Source organism: Chaetodon trifascialis, chromosome 4 (assembly GCF_039877785.1).
Source record: "Chaetodon trifascialis isolate fChaTrf1 chromosome 4, fChaTrf1.hap1, whole genome shotgun sequence".
Classification (NCBI taxonomy): Eukaryota; Metazoa; Chordata; class Actinopteri; order Chaetodontiformes; family Chaetodontidae; genus Chaetodon; species Chaetodon trifascialis.
Genome location: NC_092059.1, coordinates 9,693,640 through 9,716,153, shown reverse-complemented (window position 1 = coordinate 9,716,153; position 22,514 = coordinate 9,693,640). Strand labels below are relative to the sequence as shown.

The 22,514-nt window shown below is 40.4% G+C and overlaps 1 protein-coding gene across 1 annotated transcript in view; it reads left to right on the top strand.

The window, feature by feature from the left end:
• Positions 1-22,514, top strand: part of LOC139329764 (zinc finger protein GLIS1) — a 71,844-nt gene that overhangs the window by 5,673 nt on the left and 43,657 nt on the right. The window contains exon 2 of the mRNA XM_070960201.1: positions 19,334-19,340. Within this exon, the coding sequence (XP_070816302.1) occupies positions 19,334-19,340 (7 nt within the window). The remainder of the gene's footprint in view (positions 1-19,333; positions 19,341-22,514) is intronic.

Here is a 22,514-nt window from a genome sequence, read left to right as displayed (position 1 = left end):
GTGCTTCAGCCCACGTCCTCAGGTCTTGTATGAGCTCAGCAGTGAGTTATGGGCAAATGTGAGGGTGCTGCCTGGGAAGGGTGTTGCAGGGTGTAATGTTTGCAGCATGTTCCATTGATTCATAAAGCTGAGGCCCGGTGATGATTCTGCAGCGGTATTCCCGTAAACCTCTGTCTGGCTAAGAAGCTGACGAGAGAATGCTGGGTAATGGAATGAGAGCGCTTCCTGAGTCACAGCCACTAGAGAGGGAGAGTGAGAGAACACCCCTGGTCTGGCATCTGCTTGGCTGAATCACCTCAGTCAAACTTGGCCAGGATACACATGACGTGTGTGGAAACAGGAGATAAGTGGCAGAGGAAGAGATGAGTGTTGCATCAACTTCTCAGAGGATGGATTCAAAGAGAGTAAAAGAGATTTATGGGTGGTTGTGACTGTTTCTGCTTGAGTGTCATCTGATTAGTCCTCTGAAGTTGCAAAATTAAAATGTGCATGTATGAACCCACAAACAGACACAAAACTTTGTTGCTGCCTGCTCTGAACTGTCCTCTTGCTTCTTTGTATTTAGTGTCAGTCAGGTCAAATGCTCTCATTCTTATGTGACCAGTGTGGTATGCTTATGGCATCTCACTGTAACCAAAGGCATTCTGACTTTCTTTCTGCCAATGAATGCAAGTCGAGTCACACAGCAAAAATATGATCTGGTTTGAGTAAGTGTCGAAATATCACTGAAATACCAGAAGAAATGTGCTCTGGGCCTCAGTTTAATCAAGAATAAGCTGCAGAGTTGGCTCAGATATGTCATCATAAAAATGTATTTTTAGCCTAAACCTTGCCTTGAGAAGTACTCACAAAGTTTCACGTGCTACACCCTCGCTGATGAGGGGAATAAGCTGCCAGGTCTCGTGAATTAGACCAGAATTGTTTTATCTTTTCACTATTTGTAGCAAAGCTAAAGATATGTCTCTGCTTCTCTCTCATTCTTTTCGCCTGGACAGACATGCCACAGCTGACCACATGTCTATAGAGTCTGCATTACTCATGCATTTTCAGACAGCAGCAGCTCCTCTTGCAGACCTCTGTGTATGACTTAGCACACGGGTGGGTTTTTGATTTACATCTCGGCTGTGCCACTTGCTGTTCTTGGCTCGACGCTGCTGTGTTTCATCAAAGAAAAATCCGCTCCACTCTGACTGTGGCAGTTAAGACGGCTGTCCGCCGCTGTGCTGCCTCTGCCAGAGCGGGGCCAAGAGCTGACTGGGCCCTCGCAGCTGTCAGCTGGAGAGAGAAAGACAGACAGAGTGTGAGATGGCAGCAGAGAGATGTGGCCGTTAGGATCAGGGCTTCACTGACCTCCCTAAACAAGCTGCAAGAGCACAGTTTGTTTGAGGGTGAAAGGGCAGTTTTGGACATCTGAGTCAATCATGAGGTGGCTCCCATTTCATTTTTTCCACCAGAGACTATGCCACTACTGAATCAGCAGTTTATGTCATTTTAACTGCGATCGAGAAGTGAGTAACATTCATAACACGTAGTAGTTGCTAAGTGTGCATCAGTTCTTTGAAAACAGATTTAAAAGTGCCACAGCAACAGTTTCAAATGCTCATTCTCAGCTTGTTTAAATGGTGTCTTAAATGGCCCTTTTTTACAAGGCTGGACATGTTGGAGATTAATCAGCTAGCCAATCAAACACTGGCTTCAACTGAGTGGTCAAAAACAAATGGGCAAACACGATGTGAACCGAGGCTGTTTTAATGCCTTCATTAGAGCAGAAGGGAAAGCAGCCAAAAAGCTTGAGTTTTATCCTCTCTCTTGTTCTCTCTCCGTCTCTGCCAGTAAGCTGCCATGGGGCAGTGCCCAGTTAGCTCACTGCACCATTGGCTGGCGCTGTCCCAGAGGACTATGAAAGACATTATAAAGTCTAATAGTACAGTTTATATACTTTATTAGTGCTTGTTAATAGAAGCCCAGCATTCTGGGAGAATTACTTATTCTCTAGTCATGTGCAATGCAATCCAGCCCCTGTGCTGTATTAACTTGCTCACCAGGACCAATAAGTGCACAAAGGAACAACAGAATAAAGGTTGCTCAGAGAAAAGTACTCTTGCTTGTCTTTGACTGATGTGGGTCGACATCAATCACAAACTCCCGAGCGTGACAACTTTCACTTCTGTACTCTGCTGTTTTGGACTCAGATATTCATATGTGCATTATGCCTTGGCAGATATAGATCTGAGCACATTACTGTCCTAGAGAGAGAGCCAAGTTTCATCTCAGAGTCGATATCTATTGAATTAGTCTTTGAATGATATATTTTAAAGTACTGGCAAGCAAATCTTTGAGTCAAAATTTATTATAGCTTATGTATCGCTTGAAGGCAAAAGCTCCAATGTTCCATCAGTACACAGAGTGATATCATCCTGTTCATCCAATGTCAGCACACAGACAGCAGTGAAGCACAGGTGGAATGGTGTTTTGTCGAAATGTTTCTTTTTTAGTAGCAAATCTGGACAGCACAGGGCTACATGATGAGAGGAAGTGGAGGATTTTGAGAAAGTGAGGCTGGAGCCCTGTTCAGGTTAACACTTGTAAGTCCAAGTTGCAGGGAGCTGGGAGGCTCGCCAGGCTGACTCTGGATGTTAATAAAGTTTAGAGGCCCTATGCCAGCACTGTGATCTGTAATGCTTAGGGTTATTTTTACAGACTTTTTACACACAATTATATTTGAAAGGGAAGGTTGTTTTTCAGTTAGCTAATATCAGAGCGAGGAGATAAAGTATGTGATAAGAAGAAGCAATTTCCCATGATGTGATGCTGGTGAGTGAGTTTTTTTTCATTGTGTGGGAATATCTTCTGTATGAAAACTCCCCATGTAGTACTGAAACAGTAAGCAAGACAATACTAATTTTGACTTGTATTATTTTACTCAGGGTTTGTTAAAAGTTTTTTTTCCCCCAAGAATGCTCTACTTCATCATATTCGCACAGCCTCACACCTGGTAGTTGTCAAACTACAACCACAGACAGATGGTGGTTGAGTGCCTAAAGGGTGCTTTGTCAACATTTTTAAAGGGGAGAGTGAGCTTTGTTGATTCATACTCCCAGTCCATTTTCTCAGCTAATTCAAGGATTAACTATGTGTCACGTGTCAATGTCTTTGTTTAATCATCCTTGACACCCTGATTGACAAACAGGGAGTTGAAGGAATCTTAGATGAGACTGCGTGTAGTTGCTCTGAAGTGGTGTCACTGCCTACGGGAGATGTTGGCTTGATTTCACCCCCTAGAACTGAAAACCACATCTCTCAGATGAGCTGGTTGCTCTCTCCAGACGTATCCAATTGAAACAGTAGAGACATTTATTATCTTCAGACTTCTGAAGTAACTGCTTTACATCAGCTACATCAAATTGCATTTCAAGAAAGCTGTGCAGTTTTCATTTGACAGTGTTTTTTCTGTAATCCCAAATGAGGAAACAATTCTGATGTAAGCAGTTCTTGTTGTAGACAATCAGGCCTGTTCTTCTTTGGTTTACTGTTGCCATGATTAAATGTAGGACCCCTTTTCTCCATTTGAACTCATATGGGCTGTGCAATAAGTGTGTTAAATGGATCCATATTACACAGAGTAATAGCCTCAGTATGCACTCTTCATTAACATGCTTAACATTCCCCCCAAGACCCAGAAGTCAGCTTCTATAATACACTGCTTAACACAAACATCATGTTGGACACTTAAGATCTCTTATGGGGCTCATTGTTGGCAGTGAGCAAATTTGGACACTGTGTGTGTGTCTGTGTGTGAGTGAGTGTGCGTGCACACGCGCTGATATTTGGGTCAAAGTGGAGGACAAGATGGATACGTTGCTGAACTCTGAACATGAAAACCTTGAAAAGTCAATAAAAGATACACACACTTTTTGCCAGCTAATTAGAGCAAAGATCCAACAGAGAAGTCTAGTGAAGAGGTTAATAAAATGTTATTGTTTTTAGCTTTTTTGGCCTGAGAATGAAATCTGTTGCAACACTGGTCAGCCACTTGTTGCATGTTTCCAAAACGGGACACGCAACTTTATTTTTGAAAGTAAGGAATCTCAATACTTGGAAAAGTAAATGCTGAGCCACTGATATTTTTCAACGACTGAATCGATCACCAAAGAAATATGATGGTCATTTAATGCTTTGTGGCAGTTGAAGACATGCCTGTTATCCATGTATGTTTCTGTATAAATGCATTTGCACACATTGTATGTTATTAGCTTTGTGTGTGTTTGCAGGTGTATATGTGTAGATGTCGGTTTTGATCAATATATGAAATGTTTGCTTTGGATCATCAACTGTTGGACCTTTTAAAACCTTGATTTCTTTCATATTTAATAAATATAGTAGTGGTGGGCATGTTGTGTTAAAAATAGAAGTTAAAAGATTTGAGCCTAATGGTGACCAGCATGCAGCTGTCCTTGCTGGCTTGACATTTACAGCCGTTTCCCGCTGCTCAGTGTTCAACCTTTTACAATGAAGCCAAAACCCATCAAGAGGAACTTCACTCACCTTAAAACTGATATGCTGAGATTCTTGGATCCACACAGACAAGACACATGGATTCACATGGTTTCAGTAACCAATAAACCCTCCCATAGCAGGAAATGTCTCTTATATATCACCAGAAGTTTTTGACGAGAATATTTTGGATCAGTACCTGGCTTTTACCCCAGTTTGTCCTCACTGAAGCGTAGTCACAGATTTAGTGACTGGATAGAGAGAGTGAAGAAAGGAGACGAGAGTAAGATTTCGGTCTTCTCTTCTTTCTGATTGTCGAAGTTTTGCCCTTAAAAAGTCAGCTCACAGCACATGTTGACTAATACCGATAAAAAGCCTAATCAGGCACTTTCAGCTCATATCAGCAGTGATCTAATAGGCATGTGTTTGAAAGTTGAAATGAATTAGGCAGCATCAGGGCCGTGACAGCCAGGTGCTGAGCACTTGGCCCGGCGTATTGGAGCCTCAGCCAATTGGAAAATGCTTTGCAGAATTTATCTGCACCCTTCTCCCTTGACAAATTATTTTATTGTTCCCACACAGTTGGTTTTCATTTAGTCTTTTGGCTAATGATAGGCTGAGAGCATGTGGCCTATTGTTATTCGTTTATTCAGCATAGATGCTCTGACTGGAAGTGTTCACATCTGATAGTACACTGCCATGCAGAAGAAACCAACCAAAACATCACAAACAGAAGATATGCAAATGTTACAGATGGTACGCAGAGAAGGAAACTTAAGTACAAGGAGAGCAATCTTGATATGCTTATTATTCAGTAAATGCTGGAAGTGCCTCTGTGGCATGACCTCAGTGACTGTCTGTCAAACTGGGTAACGCTGCTTCCTGGGGAGACGTACAATGTCCCCTCAGCGAACTCCAAACCCCCCGCTCCAAAACCTTTAATCACATTATTCAGTGTGTCTCATGTACCTGGACTAGTAGATATGCCGTGTGAGAGCTGCAGATGGGAGAGATAGGGTGAAACTTGCCTTATGTCCGAGCCCTGCACTCTGCCTGACCTGAGATCCGTACAGCAGGACTAGGCCGCTAATCTTTAACAAATGCTGGGAGTCTCCATGACCGGGCCCTCGCTGAGATGGCTTAGTCAAAACAGGCCTGCTGCTCCTGAACGCAACCTTGGCCTCTCGCTTAATTCAAACGCTGATTAACTAACAAATACCTGCTGCTTGTTCCACAGTATTACACAGCCCGGTGCATTCTGCAGCGCTCCATGGAGTTTGACAGTGTGTTTGCTGTCCTGCAGAGGAACACACAGGCCTACTGTGTTGCAGGCTTTTCAGGATTTGTTGGTGTAATGATGCAAGACATGTTAAGTGAGCAAAAGCCTAGAAATACTGCACTGAATGAAGAGGGTTTTATTGTTTAATCTGTCATTATATCTTTCAGGGATAGCAGTTTATTGTCAGAGTTGGAAAAGAACTATATGAATAAAGGTTTAGCATTGTTACTGGGCTGCATTGTGAAAACCTGTGGTATTTTACATAATGGTGTACAAACAAAGCAAAAAACATTTTTCTCCCTGTAAGCATTTTTTATACACTAACTATGAATATAATTAGTTTTATTTTTGCACAATTAAAAAAAAATACACAAAATGCCCAAGTTGACAAATAATATACAGTGCAGAAACAAAGTTATCCATACCAACATTAGCATCCTTAACTGCAAACATTACTGGAGAAGGGATATTTAAGGCATAAGACAAATCCTTAAGATAGATAAGGAATAAAAATGGTCCAAGAATGGACCCCTGTGGAGCCACCATGGAGTAGTCTAGCTTTGTTGGAATAGCAACCCTCAACACAAACTGTCTTCTGTTGGAGACATAATTTTTACATAGGATCATGGAGACCATATTCATACAGCTTTAGCAGTAAAATATGATTAACTGTATCAGAAGCTTTTGAAAAGTCAATGAAAATAAAGAGTACATTCATTATTAAGTGCAAAGTTAGTTTTGTTAGTCAGGTGAAGTGATTTTTTTTTTTTTTTTTTGCGCAAAAACCATACTGGTGTTTCTAAAGAATGAATCCCTATAAACACATATGTGCATATGAATGCAGAATCTGTAGGCACAAGATTTTAGTTTCATGAGCATTCTGGTTTCCATATGTAGTTGGTCAAAATGCAATCTCGGAACCTATTGGGTATCATCTGATGACCATTTAGCTTTTATTAGCTTTTTTAATTTATCTGCATTTATATTCAAGTGTCTGTTTATAGAGGTTAGCCGAAATGCTAGGTTGTCGTTGAGTTTGAAAGTCAATTTGCAATTGCCCCCAGAGGTGAAATCATCTGATGGGTCATGAGTTTGGTAAAGAGTTGTATTAGAATATAGATTAGAATCCAGACGAAATAATCCTTTTAATATTTACTTTTCTAATGTTTTTGAGGAAACAAAATAGATTTATAGTTAAAACAACATGGATCATCTGCTTCAAACAGAGGAATAACTTTGGCAACTTTTAAATCTTCTGGCTGTCATATTGACTGTTTCATCAGTTTGACAAGGAAATACAGAAATATTGTTATGACCCATGTTTTTGGTCTGTCAGCTATGTCTGGTGGATTACCGCTACAAAGAGCTCTTCTGTTAGCTAATTATCAGTATCAACAAAAAATGTATTAAACATTTGAGCTATATCAGACAGATAGTTAATAATACTTTTCTCCATCCAAAAAGACTGAAGGTTGCTCTGAAGTAGTCTTTTCTCATTGCAGCAAGTGATTTATTACTTTCCACGTGGCTTTAATATCTTTTGAACACCTCTTAAATTTTCACTGAAATATTTCTTTTTTCCAGATCTAATGGAATTAACATATTTATTTCAACAAGATTTATAAACACAGTGGGTAAGAGGAGTAGGATTTGAGACATATTTTCTGTACAGTTTATTCTTTTTCCTGAACAGCTTCAGTAAATCAACTGCAAACCAAGGCTTAATGAAGTCGACTGTATGTCTGCCAATTGGAAAACATTCATTGAAACTAAAGCTAATAACTTTCATGAAATTTTGATATGCAAAATCAGTATTATTTTGCTCATAGATCATTTCATGAAATACTTTACATTTAGAAATATTTGACCTGCTCGTAATTCTTTTGTGCATTATTTTCTTGGTATTTTTAACTCTTTAACCTTGATTAAAGAACACTGGAATGTGGGAAAATGATCTGACAAGTGTAGATACACGAGACCACAGATTCCATTCTTTTGCCGAAACACTTATTATGTTATCAATCAAAATTGCTCAATTTTTTTAAACTCTTGCAGATTTATGAGTAAGTGGAAAAGCTAACTGGAAAAAAAAGAATATTACAAAACTCTCCAGTAAGGGTATCTGATTTATTTTTTAGAGCTTTATATTGAAATCTGTTTAAATCTAACAGTTTATCGTCTGCGTTCAAGAGAACTGGACAAACATTACAATCTTTGATAATAAGGTCATGAGAGCAACAATATCAGAGAGATCTAAAAAAAAAACAGATTCCGCCTCACCTCCTTATCTGACTTCAGAGACATAGTTACTATGAATCAACAGAGATTCTCCACCTCCAGATCCACCCTTTCATATGTAGCCAACCAAACTGTATTTAGGTCATTTAATGATTTCTTTAAAGTCCTTTGTAAGCCATGTTTCTGTAAAAGCCGTAAAATAAAGATCATGTTTGAGTGAAGATGAATAATGAATGCATCTGTCATAGTGGCTGGTAAAAGTAGAGAATATATTTGTAGGCACAGAAACAAATAAGTCATTAAAAACTACAGACGTTAGATGCATTGAATGATTAAAAAAAAAAATTAGGTCTGGGTCAACATCAAAATTGTCAGCAATTGTAGATGCATCAAAAGGCTTAAAATCTGTCCAGAGAATGTGAGCGGAGTGGAGCGGTTTGTTCCCTCCACTCTCCCGCTCAAAGCGGCTCCATGCCACCCGCTCAATGTCGCTCCACGCTTAACTCTGATTTCACCCTGCCCCACTCAAATTGCTCACACCAAAATAAGAAGAAAGCTACATTGTATTTTGATTTTATCTTAAACACTATACAGACTAAGACTAACACATGAGCCTTGCAGATTCACCTGAGTCCTTCCCAGCTACTAGACGTTCATGCAAGTATTGCATGAATGTCTATTGGTGGAGACTAAAGGCAAAACTCTGTGTTTTGGCCTTCTTTTGTTGTGGTGGGCTTTGGGTAGGTGGATAGACAGTAAGTTTGTCGTATCTCAGATATGCAGTATCGCTTTTTCTAGCTGCCTTCATCGCTGGGAATAGTCTTTTCCTTATTTGCCAGGCAGCTTCAGGGAAGTACTCATAGATAAAGATGTCTGAACCCCTCAAATTTGTAGCTTTATCCAAAACAGCAGGATTGTCCTTCAACTGCAGAAAGCTAACCACAATGGCTTGGAGCCTAATCCAGCTCTCTTTTCAAATGATGATATTATAATGTTTCCTGAACTTTGCTGAACAGTTTCCTCACTTTCTTCAGATTCAGACACCTATTCTTTCCCAGACTATTTAATATCTTGACTGGCCCTTCAGGTTGTCTGTTTTGTCTGAGATTGAGATGAAACTTTTGCAAATTATGTTCAAATCTGTCCTGGTTTCACTACAGTTCTTGGACCAAGTTTTACATGACATTTGAAAATCGTCAAATTCCTTTTGAGTCATCTCTAGATTCAGCTTGAGATCATAGACTTGCTTTGACAGATCATCATCATCATCTTCCTGTTAGATCAGTCAATTATGGTCTGTGCACAAGTTTTGAAGCATTTTTCCTGTTGTTCAAGCAAAGTTCTGTTTAAGTCTTTATTGCTGGTCCAGCAATTCGCGCACTTGAGCCATAGTGACATATTCCTCAGAGGTGTATGTCAAAGCTTTGAGTGGCGTGATTTGGCCATCAAGGCATACTAGGCCCAAAGTTAATCAGAAATTAGTCAGAAACCTCTACAAGATATTAGCAAAGTCCACAGATTTGCTGTAGAGAGTTGGTCAGACTCTTCTTCAGTCTATCAGAACAGAGATTTTTAGTTCTCGGCAGGATTCCTCAGGATATTGCTAGACCGAAAGAAAACCAGCCACAAGTTCAGAGAAACACAGCAGCAGCCATCGTCTTGATTTACATTTACTGTGAAAATAAATCACCAAAATCAGCAAGTACCAGTTCACACTGACAGCTGTAAACCAAACAGCCAAGATTTCGACTGTGTGGTTTGAAATGAATGATTTTGAGATTAAGATGATGGTTTAACAAAGTTGCGTCATCACGGCGTCTCCCGCCAGCTAACTTGATCGGTAAAAGGAAAACAAATACCTTTTAACAGATGACACTGGTAGAAGTGATGAAAGCCTGCCTTCTTGTCGAGTTTCAAATTTTTCATTGGCGTCTTGTTCTTAATCAACTCCAACCCCTCTCACTTCCCATTTTTCCAAGAAAGCTCTTTGGTTTTACTGTTAAGCACATTTCCCATTCCACCTGATCACAACAGTACTGCCAATAGTCATCGGGCACGACTCTCCTGTTATCATGCACTGTTACACAGTTAATGTGGGCCTAGCAACATTGTCTGACCACTTTGGGCTTCAAACAAACACCATGCAGTCAGGCCTCTTGCCAGGTCAGGCACAGAGTTGGACTTTGTACATGGAACACTTGGTACATCTCTGCCAAAATGTTGAACCCTCAACATGCCTGTATTGACATGTTGAGTGCTCAAAGTATGTCTGAAGTATTTAAAATGACATTGATGCAGAAAGTATTGTGAAATTCAACAAAAGTATGTATGGTTTCGGTAGTTACTGTTAGTGATGAATAATTCAAGTTTATTTTTGAGTCATTTTTATGCATCTGTGGTGCTGTGATTGTCTTGGTGCTCATATCTGATTGGACACAAAAGGCAGTGTAGTACTGACGTCCAGAGTATCTTGCCAGTATGTTTTTAATATTATTTATAGATTTTTGGCAATGATTTTATACACTGGAAAAAGAAATCTTCAACAGCTTTTGCAATAACACTGTTATCATTGTCCTGAAGAATGCTGATTTTCATTCCATGTGGAAAAAAATGGAAGTTCAACAGTAACTAGAAACTGAATAGAATGAATTTCAGAAAATGAAGCTTAGCAAGGATATACTTTCATTTTATGGGTAGAAAAGGCTGCAGTTAAAGAAATATTTAGCCCCTAAAACAGCAATTCACCAGGACTTGTTAGCCATGTCCTTGATAGCTTTAGCTGTAAATGTAAATGCACAGTTTACCACAGCGCCCGCTTTTACAGGGCCAGGCCTGTCATTTGACACGAAAATATGGCCAATCTAGGCCACTGTAAAGATGCCAGTCTTCTACAAGCCTCAAGAGCTCTGAGCCATGAAGGAGTCCAGCGAGAGAGGCAAAGCATCAGTATATGTACATTGCAGCCTGCCAAAGTACACTCATTTAACAGCACAAAAAGACTTGCACTGAGAACCCGCATGTTTATGTTAGGGATGATGTAAAATGGCCAGAATTCATATTTCACATCAAATTTCTCTTTTAAGATGGCTTCTCTCAATTTTTACGTGCAAGGAAACAAACATTTGCATTTCAAAGTTCTTCAAATAAAAATAAATGAAAAGCAAACCCTTTTATGGGTTTGGAGACTATATTGGAAAACAGGTCAGGGGCGAAATGAATATTTTTTATGGTTCGTAAAAGAGCTTCACAATGAATGCCAGGTTATGTGAAAGGCCTGACACATGGTACAGGCCAGAGCCCTTCGAGGTTCCCTCTTTATTCAGCCCTTACACTCTCGGGCCAAGAGCAGCCAAACAACACACATGGCAGAGGCCAAGATGATGATGAAGAATGATTTCTTTATTTGTGCTCGTTATCGTCTGATTAGGCTCCTTCTCACCACAGACCCATCCAAAAATCTATCAACTTACAACCTTCATTTTTTCCTTTTGGTTTATCACACTTTCTGGGTAATCAACTAAGAGCCATTCTTGTTTGCTTAGTATTTTCTGTTTCTTTATTTTTGACTTTATTCAGTGGTGGATAGCAAAGAGATGACAGCAGATGAGGAGAGAGTGGAAGAATGGCATGCAAATATGGTCCCTATCCAGAATTGAATGTATGTTTGTGTTTTTTCCTGCATTATTGTGGTCACTTTAATAAGGACTTCATGTAGCCTGCCTAGTTTTGTATAATGTACCACATGTTTTGTATATACATACAAAGCATATATATATATATATATATATATATATGCCATACAAGTACATGTCATATACAAAACATATTTTGAGAACTAAATTAGTATGTACAAAGCAAAATATAGATCATACTATACATGATACTACAATCATACTAATCCCTCTTTATGTACTGTTCTCAGTTTTTGTGATGTTAACTGACGTTGCTGAGCCTGACCCACAGTCAAATAGAGCAACAGGTTCCGGCTCTGAAATTGTTTCACTACTGAGGCAAAACTCCTGTCTCACTTTGGCCGTATCCAATGGCTGACTCAAGTATTGAAGGGACGCTGCAAGAGCCGAAATCATAATAAAAGGAATCTTATTACAGCCGTTAAACAAGAGAAGGGAAAACACAGGAGTGCTTTAATGCCTGGACATCTAAAATGCTTACGCGGTGAGAATATATTTGCTCATAAAGCTCTTTGATGGTGGCCCTGTCCGTTCCAGCACACAGCGCTGCTGTCTGTGTAAATAGCTGTGTATTGACCTCCCACTGCACAAGATTGAATGTGTTTCCATAGGTGTCATTTGGTTCCATTTTGGGCTTTTACAGGCCCCACTGTGCCTTCGTCCCTATAACTGCAGGGGCGCAGGAGTCATGCCATCGCTGCTCAAACAGTGAACTATGAACTGTATGACTGAACTGTAGTCCCTCGTCACATCAGCTTTATGGAGCTCTGTTTGATGTGGAATGATATATATTGTCTGGTGGACTGTCCATCTCAAGTTACCTAGAGTGCATGTTCCTTTCTCTATGTGTGATCTGTGTTTGTGAGTATGTGTGTGTGTGTGGTTGGGGGGGGGGGGGGGGGTCCTCCGTGCCAAAGCCTTTGGTGAATGAGGACTCCCCACACAATAAAAGAATGGTATTGCTGACTTCCTTAGGTATGTGTGGTTTGAAACTCAACACAGGTTTACTCAGTGGGGCCCCCTCTTATTTATTCAATATATCTATGAAAACCCCAATACTGTGGTGCCCTCTGAGTCAAGGAGGAGGGCCCTTTCCAACTGGAGTTATGGTCATTTTTCAGCCAAATTAATGTCCTTTGGTGGCAGATGTTGACTGCTGTGCAGTAGCCAACCTTTTGCACAGTTCTTCACTGTTGGTTTGAGTAAGTTACAGAATACATACAGAAACATTTTGCTAACTGTCAAAAGTGCGCACACATGAATTTAACATTTAAGAACATAATCTTAATTCTAACTTATTTGAAGCACACTGTCAACATGTGGAGTCACTTCATGACTAACCTGTAGTGCATCATCAGATAATGATTGTACCATAGTATTCTCTCACATAGTTGGTCATTGCTATAGTGTACTTTCTCCTGTGTCATGTGTCCTGTGTGTAAGAAAACATTTGTTTTGAGAATATGCAGAAGGTTTTAGTCCCTTATGTTTGAATAGATCAGCTTACCTTGTGTGCTGAAATGTATGGGTTTAGAAACCGGTGACATGAAACAACATCAATAATCAAATCAAAATAAAAGCTTCCCCTCTGTGCCTCTGTTATCAAAGCAAATTGTGGGATTTTCCTCAAAGAGCTCCATTTTGGGGGTGAGTTAACCCCTAATCATCCTGAGTAGCTAATATTCATTGTGGACAGCGTGGACAAGCACTGGCCTCAACTTTTACCGGAAACTTCAAAAGCCAAAGCAATTACTATGCATGCTTTGAACATATCCTTTTCACAAAGTAACATTCCATTATTCTTCCTGCGCTAAAACAACAAAAAGTAACAAAGAAGTAGGAAGTGAAATTGGATTCCACTTTTGGTTCACAAAACATCTGGTTTGGTCCTTGTTTTAAACAGCTAGCATCCCCTCTGAGAATAACAGAAGGTTATGTGCACTGTGTGTAGGTAACAAAATAATCATTTTCAAATGTTGCTCCATTCAAATGTGATCTAATTACCAACTTAAATTCAACCTCTCAGTTGGACCACCGACCATCAAGGGAATTTTCCTCCAGACGTTTTCCTAACTATTCATTTATTTCTCCCCCACTGCTGCCTCTAAACCATTAAAAATATACAGTAATTGCTGCAAATTGATCACTTGTTTTACAGAAGTCATATAAATCTCTTCTTGTCAAACTGTAATCGATGGCAGGAGGCGTTGCTGGGCGAGAAGAAGAGAGAATATCTGTCAGATGGGCCTCGATGCATCTACTACATGGAGATACTCTCATGTTCTGTGGTTGAGCTTGGCCACTGTCATTTCCGAGGAATTTCCTGCCATCTGTGTTCAATCGAATTCTCTCACAGATTTGGGATTGCTTGTAAATATTGGGTGCTGGCTGAGGAGGACTGAAGGAGTACTCTGAGCTTTGTAGCGACAGCCTCTTGGACCAAAATGAACAGGCCAAACACTCAAGGATGAGATAGGCTAACTTATTAAGAGGAGCTTCAGTAAGACAGCATATTTAGTACAAACATTCATGGTTCCCAGACCATGTACCCTAATCCCTTTGGCGGTGATATTCATGTAGTTTTCAGTGAAATTTCTTGATAGCTGTTGGATGGATTGCCATGAAATTTGGTATAGATGTTCATGAAACCACTCAAGGTGAATTGTAATAACTTTGGTGATTGCTTAATTTTTCAGATCAGAATTTCAGTTTGTCTGAAAATTACGTTTATGACATTTCCCTGGGCCTCACCAGTAATGTAGTGCTGATTAGCAAATGTTAGCATGCTAACAGGCCAAACTAAGATGGTGAACATGGTAAACATTGCACGTAAACATCGACATATTAGCGTTGCATTGTGAGCATGTTGCCATGCTAGCATTTTTATTTTGCTAAAAATTTAAATCCCTATGTGTTTTTTTGGTTTGTGGTTTTGGTTTTTTGGTAATATATGACTTGTTCATTTTTCTTTGTTCTGATTTAATACATTTGAAATTGTGTTATACTACAGTAAACCTGTTTTTTATTCCGTTCTTAGCTGGTCACCTACTTAACTACTTCATCACTTTCTGCTCTTCTAGAAACACGAGTTATCTAACCAACAGGACATGTGAAGGCTACACCAAACTAATTAAGTCTTAACACTCAATTTCTGGAATATGTAGATGATATCCCAACATAAAAATATCCAATTCTTGCAAATAATAAAAATAATCATAAACCAAAATGCAATTTTGTGCAAAAATATGCATATAAGAGGAAACTTAACTCTAGTATTTCTTGTCAATTTTGGCTCTGACAGGGGTATTTCTTTGTCATCTGCATTTTTTAAAGAAATGTAAAAATAAGAAAAGTAAATTTGTGCTGTCATGAGCCTATTTTGTTGCTATGTCATATAGAATACAGTTCAATATCAGAATAAAGCCCCTATTACAAATGACCTCTGTTTGACTGAAGTTGTTTTCCTAACCCGGCCGTCCTCAACAGTGCAGATTTATTGTGCTATTATAGTAATTTTGACAAATAGAGGGCAATGCTGATGTTTGACAAATGGATCTGGTTTCACTACAGTTTCAGAGGGACGTCTGCTGTGTTTTGATATGTCTTGAGCGGGCACATGGACATACTGAGGCTTGTTGTTCAGAAAGGGGAGAACGCAGCTTCTGCATTAAATCGCTGTGTTTATTTTTAACAGCAGATTTATATACAATGGTTATTCTCATCAGTGAACACACACACAAGTACGCACACGGACAATAACACAGGCACCCAAAGTTACATATCTTAAGACCTTTCAAATAAACACTGATTTAAAATGTTTTTAAGTACTTTAACACTAGTTCTGTTTAGTTGGAGGAAATAACTTGATTCTGAGAAGTGCACCAGTCTTACCTTTTAACACTTTCTCTGAGGGTGTGGTGCGTCGGGTGCTCGTCAGTCCTCTGGAGTGGTTCATTACTCTGCCTGTATTTACTGCCACCTCTCAAAACAGAGCAGCCTCTTGTCTGGCTTTGAAGCACCTCCTGATTCCATGCCGAGGTCTCAGCACTGTTGACCTGACTCTGGAGAAATGCTGTTCACCAGTCCTATAAAGGTGTCTGTCAGTAAGCCAGACATCCCTGTCACGTCTGCCAGCCAAGTGCATCACTTCTTGTCAGTCAGTCCATGGCCCTGACTGATGCTTAGTGCACTGTTTCGCTTTACAATTACGTGGCTTTTGAGTCAAATTATAGGATGCGGTTTGGCTGAGCACTCCTTGTATAACTTGTGATTGTCTGTGATTAATCCTGGCAGTGTGCAGATTTGTGGGCAAAATCTTGTTATGATAGTGATTGTCAGGATAGAGTTGTGGCTACTAGTGGCTTTAAGGTGGTTTGTTGAGTATGCACATTTTTGTTATATTAACGAATGTTCTAAAAGAGGTTGACTTAAAGATAGATGATATGCTTATTTTAATCAATCACTGCTGTGGTGTTTTGTTTTGTTTTTCACTGTCCTTCCAGAGGTCAATGTGCAAACAGTGTCTTTTAGTACTATGAGGCCCTTCCCCCTGGATTTGCTGGCGATTATGTCTAGGTTTCTGTATGCTGAGCTCTGTTCTTTTTCTGTTCAGATAGCATCATGTGGTTATTGTTGCTTATGTTAATTACCCAGTTCTGTTGTTCCTGACTATCTTGCTGTTATAGTAGCTGTTGGAAATGTAAACACATCACTTCCTGAGCATCAAATGATTATTTAAAGACTTACTTATGAGAGTTTAGAATAGCAAATGTAAAAGAACTGGGACTGCTTTTTTTCTATTACTTTGTAACAGAGAAGAGCACAATGGTGATTTATTTATGCAAAACTGTCCAAATAATGTAAAATTGTGCAAATAATAGCCCCAAAGAATATACTCTCAGTGGCCAGTTTATTAGGTTCACCCACCTAAAACTACTATATGTAACCTCTAACTGACTGATCTGAGGTTGAACCTATATTATCTACAGGTCTTTTTTAATCTTTCTACCATTGATGCACATCACCTTTTGAAAGAGTTGCTCTCATACAGGATGGCCTGGAGGGCATGACCAGTGACAAGGTGCCACCACCAGGTGGTGACATGCACAAGTTTAAAGTTGTAATTATGTTAATCAAGGAGGACAGCAGAGAAAATGATTGGCTGTGATGGTTAGTTAGAGGCTGTGGGGAACAATCAGGAACAACCACAGTCATTCAGTGGATCATCCTCTGGTAGAATTCAGAGTGAGTGTGTTCTCTTTAGGGTGGGTGTGTATGTGCAGATGTGTGAGAGTGAGAAAGAGAGACGTGTGTGTGTGTGTGTGTGTGTGTGTGTGTGTGTGTGTGTGTGTGTGTGTGTGTGTGTGTGTGTGTGTGTGTGTGTGTGTGTGTGTGTGTGTGTGTGTGTGTGTGTGTGTGTGTAGTCACATAATAATCATCACAACATTTTCAGTTTGGATTTTGACTTACAGCGCCCTCTCTTTAAGCCATGTGGTAAAGTGGTTGGTCCTTGGGATTTGGCGGGCACCAAGCCTGGCACTGGGATGGGGTGGGTGGGGTAAATTGATGGGGCTAGGGATGGTAGGGTTGTTGGCTGCCAACTATTTGTTTGTGTTCATGACTGCGGTTAGCACTGCTCCATTTGAAGAGCCTGGTATTACGAGGACGCCTGCTTCCCACAACATGTGCCCTCTTCTCTAAAAGGCAGGAGAGATAATCATTTACCGACCGTTGAATTCATCAGTATGGCTTAAAACTTTGTAGCCACTTAGTATGAACAACCAGATGTGTCCACAAAGAGGTTTGCTCGGATTACTGGTCTCATAGTTGTTTCTCAGTTAAATATAAACTAATGATTTCTTAAATGTTGTTACTCTTTTGGAGTTGACCTTTAAGATATTTTTGTGCTGTGCCCAGAAATAGTAGAGGCTTGCAGCTGGATGCCTCTGGAGCCACATGAGTCCTTCTGCTTCTTGCATGTATCTTGTTGTATTCAACTTTCTAGCAGCTAATCTGAGGTTATTGTACAACCAAAATGACCATGAGAAAACAGGGAAGAACAAAGATACCTGGTTGAGATCAGCTAAAATCAGTTAGAACAAATTGATTTTATCCTCATGAAAGTTCTCATGTCTGCTGGTACTGGTAATCCTGCTACGAAAACACTGACATTTCTGTGCTCCAACAGTAATTTAATAGAGGTTTTTCTTCTTCCCTTGCTCTGCACCTGCTCTAAGAAGAGCTTTCCTTGTAGACATTGTTATTTTTCATTTACTTGTGCCCCCAGGTTTTTCAATCATACATCCATTACTAAGCAAACAAATAAGTTCCGGGCCTATGCTGCAGACACAAATATAGACATGAGTTATGAGATTCAGAGGCCGGGAAAGGCTTTGGACCCTAATACGCAACATCTGCACCGGACAAGACGCACAACCATAGCACCCCTCTGCAAAGTCTTGCTGCTTGCTGTCGCACACTTGTATCTGTTGACCTGTCTCATGTTGAAAGGCAGGAGCGGGGATGATGTCAGGTGGGGGTGTTGGGGCAGGCAGGAATAAAATTATCATTATTAACTGTTTAAGGGCTGAATGTTATGATTTATGGAGTCAAAGTGGGGCCATTTGAGGTGTCACATTGGATTTCCAGAGGCATCTGTCTTGCGGTTTTGGCAGCTTGTTGTACCTTGGGTTCAGATGTTTGCATCAAGCTCCTGACATCCCATTTCCCTCTCTAACACCCCCCCACCACCACCACCACCACCACCACCACCAACAGCCTCCTCCTGCTTTAAATACAGTACACCTCTGATCGCTCCTCTTTCCTCTCCGTAAACCATTTATCCATCTGCACATCTGCTTTTCATTGAGGCCTGCATGTCTCTGAAGACTTGAACGCATTAAACGCTGGCACAAGCACGGTCTCACTCTGGCACTTAACACAAACCTTAGGTGACTTAAAAGGAAGAGGCGAGAATTATAGAAAATGAAGTGTCACCGACATAAAAAATCGCCCCAGATTACCACCAATTACACTTAATAATGCTGTCCAGACCATCTGCTGATCAGATGGAGGACTGGTGTTGTCTGTGGAGAAATAATGATTCCACAGACTGCAAGAAGAAGAGAGATTCATTGAGGGAGACAGCAACATAGACTTTCAACTATGTGATGATGTGGTTTGATCTTTTTAGTATTGTATAGACAGGAATGCTTTGTATGGTAGTGCAGTCAAAACTGCGTACGTTGGGATAATGGCGATGTTGTTTCAGAGGGGTTAAGTCCTGCTAGATTGGAGACATGTGTCTGCTCTGCTTTATTAGTCATTTATTAGTCACTGAGGTTAGGGGAGAGTTTTTAGCCAAGGCACAACACTGCTGAACTTGAACATGACTCTGATCATCAGCCCCTGAGGCAGCCTGTATAGGTGTACAATTACAGTGCACCCTAACTGGCCATGATCCACAGTGTGAAATTCATCCAGTATGTGAAGTGTGTTCAACAATCAATGTAATCACCGTCACAGTGACCGCAACTTTCCACTAAAGAGTGAGTCGTGCCCTAATTATCAGAATTATCAAGTCTGCATTTATTCATTGTTCCTGTCTATTGTCTTATTTCTCAGGCACCAGGGCCACGGTGGTCGCATTCATCAGCAGGAAAAGGATTAGTGAGCACTTTCCACTCACAGTCGTGATGCATCTGAGTTGTATGGCTTTATGTGCAGTGTTCCCAAAGGATTTTGACAAGAAGGAAGCATGACAAATGGATGACATCAGAGCAGGCATATTGCAGGGTGATTGGAACCTTGTTTCCCTTCACAACCTCAGCCAAAAAATAATCATACATGTCCCAAAACAAGTTCTCGAGTAACCACGTTTATCCCTTTATAATGACACTCTTGTAGGAAGCATTAATTTTGTATTCATGTGCAATGGAGCATACAAATTGGCATACTGTGCCTTTAATTTTTCTTCTCCTCTTTTACATCTCACTGAGCTCCTCAGTTTACCGTCATCCTGCAGTGATGCTCACTGAAAGGAACGTGCCTCTTTAATTATACAGCAGAGGAGAGGAGGCAGAGTCAGTGAATAGATACCATGTGATGACATTCACGGAACGGAAGATACCACTTTAGATCTAACAGAGTATTATTAGACACTGTGTTATCAACTGGGATTGTTTCTTGTCCAGAGTCCTTGTTCCAAAAGTGATTTTTTTTTTTGGGTGGTGTTTTAAGAGGCAGATAACAATACAGTCCTTATTTGTGCCTGTGTCATTAGTTGGCAATGCTGACATCAGTGGCTCTTTGTGAAGGTGAGCCAGCACATCTGTACATGGTCTCTGTGCTGATCACAACATTTGCCCCTGGTGCTTTTGGCACTGTCCTACTTCTTTCTTTTTCTGTCTCTCTCTGCCCCTGCATCCTTGATCTCACGCCCTTACGCCGTCACTCCTAATTGTGCCTGAATGCTTGCAACTGTGTGTATCAGACCAGCATCCCATGCTTGTTCTCAGGTGAACACTAGACTAGGAAACAATGCTGAACTCCATTTCAACATATGATCTGCAGGGATAAACTGTACATGTAACGATTTATTCTTACAGTACTGTGCCTGCCTACAGATTGAGATCAATTTAAAAGTGCCCTGTGGAGTTTTCATGTGAACAAATCTTCAAACAAACAAAAGTTATGTTTACAGTCATGTTTCTAACCAGTGTATTCTTGAATGCATTTCCTTCCTCATTTTTTTGTATCATTTACATCTTTTTTACTTGATAGCTGTCTGCTTCCTCTTTGCAGGCACATTGCTATGCTTCTTTGCATGTTACTGACAACAGCAACTGTTGTTCAGTGGAATAGCATGAAGCTGGTGGTAGGAATGCATATTGTGTCGTCCGTGAAGTTGTGCATGTGCATGATACTAACAAAACAAGGACCTGCTCCCCAGAACATTGCTCCATAGAGTTACTAGTGGTCAAAAACCACAAGGTACCTTGACTTTTGATTATATCAGTGGGTTACACAGAGAGATATTTTTTAGCAACTTCAGTTTTCCCACAACATAACATGGAAAGATTCAAATCCAGAGCCAAAGGAATGTAAAGTATGATGAACACACAGCTGCCTAGCACAACAGACCACCCATGAACTCTGCACATTTAAAAGAAAAATGGTCGTTCCTCGCTCTTTCTCTCTCACTGATGCACTCGTTCATTAACACTAACTCACACACACATGCATACACTCTAGCTTTCTCTGTTTCTGACTCTCCCCCTCTCACCCCTCCTGTCACTGCTGCTGAACGGTCTTACATTTCACCTCAGGCCCTGATGCTCTCTTTGGCTTCCACCTCCTGATCAAACTAGTCTCTAACACGCAATGAAATGTTCGATGCTGAATTACCATGGCACATTCAATACAGACTGAATTTACTTCTGGGTCCCGTCCAAGCCACCATATGTTGAGGAGCCTGTTTCCCAACCTGAGCATGACTGATTTTGTTAATGTAGCAAAGCTCTAAATCAGCGGTGCGCTACCTTTCTGCAGCGGGGGGGATCAAGACCTTTAACACTCATTTAACACTCTTGACTTTAATGTCCCGGAGACACTCAGAGGGTGTCTCTAGGATTGAGATAGTTTAGTCCACTTGAGGTTTCGCAACACTTCATGACTGCCTTTTTGTATTTGAACAAGTAAATTAAAGCCATGCAAAAAGGCTTTCAATGACACTCATTGTCTTAACCAGACCGGTTGATGATTATGCTGCAAATTGTCATGTGAACTCCTAGATGCACTTAAAACATATGCGAAAGCCAGATGCTCACAGGAGGTAAAAAATCCAGATATATTTATAATTTGTTATTAAAGAACACAAGAAAAAACTTCTCCCAAAGAAATGGAAGCTACTGTAGGTTTGTTTGCATGGTGGCTCCAAAGGCAGCAAGAGCTAATTGGAAAATCCAAAAATGAATAACGTTGTTTCTTTCCTTTGTTCTTGCTCCCTGATGTAGATGTCATTTATCTAAACCGCATGGTGGTCTATTGATCCAACATCCCTTAACTTACCCATGTGCTTAACATGTTCACTAAGAGCACGTCAACTTTAGCATTAGTGATGATTCCAGATCATTGCAGATTTTTAAACACTGGACATGTGAAATGAGTTCCTACATTTTATGTTGTCTGATCACAAGAAGCCGTACAGAAGCCATAATCAAGTCATACAACATTTTACTTACTACTTACTGCTATATTGTCTCTTTCTCTTAAACACGCATAGTACACTCACATGCACATGAACCATGAACTGATGACGCAATCGCATGGCCATTCCTGAACAATATGCTCATCTTGTTTCGTGCCTTCATTGCAGCCGTATCCTCTGAGGCTGATTTTGTACCATCTGTACATGTACCCTGTACCATCTTACCTGGACGTGGCATTTAGACAGATGGTGGTCTTTAGGTAGATTGAGCAACTTCACCACCGCCCAAAACTGTTGTCATTTGGCGGGTGGCAGGTGTCAGTTTCCAACCTTGGTTCTACAGACACATGGAAGACACTGGTTCCCAAAATGTTTTCAGGTTCAATAGCCAGCAGAAGACCAAGCAAACCAAGCTCAGTGCAACCTCCATTCAGTGATTTCTGGCAGCGAATATTTTTTCAGGTGTTACATTTCCAAGTAAATCATGCTGGAAATCATTTGTGTTATCATCAGTCTGTTTTTGTAAAATACTTTGCAGACAGGTAGTCAGTGTTCTGGGTCTTCTCTCTGTGTTTAATTCATTTACATGGTGGACTTTTCCTGG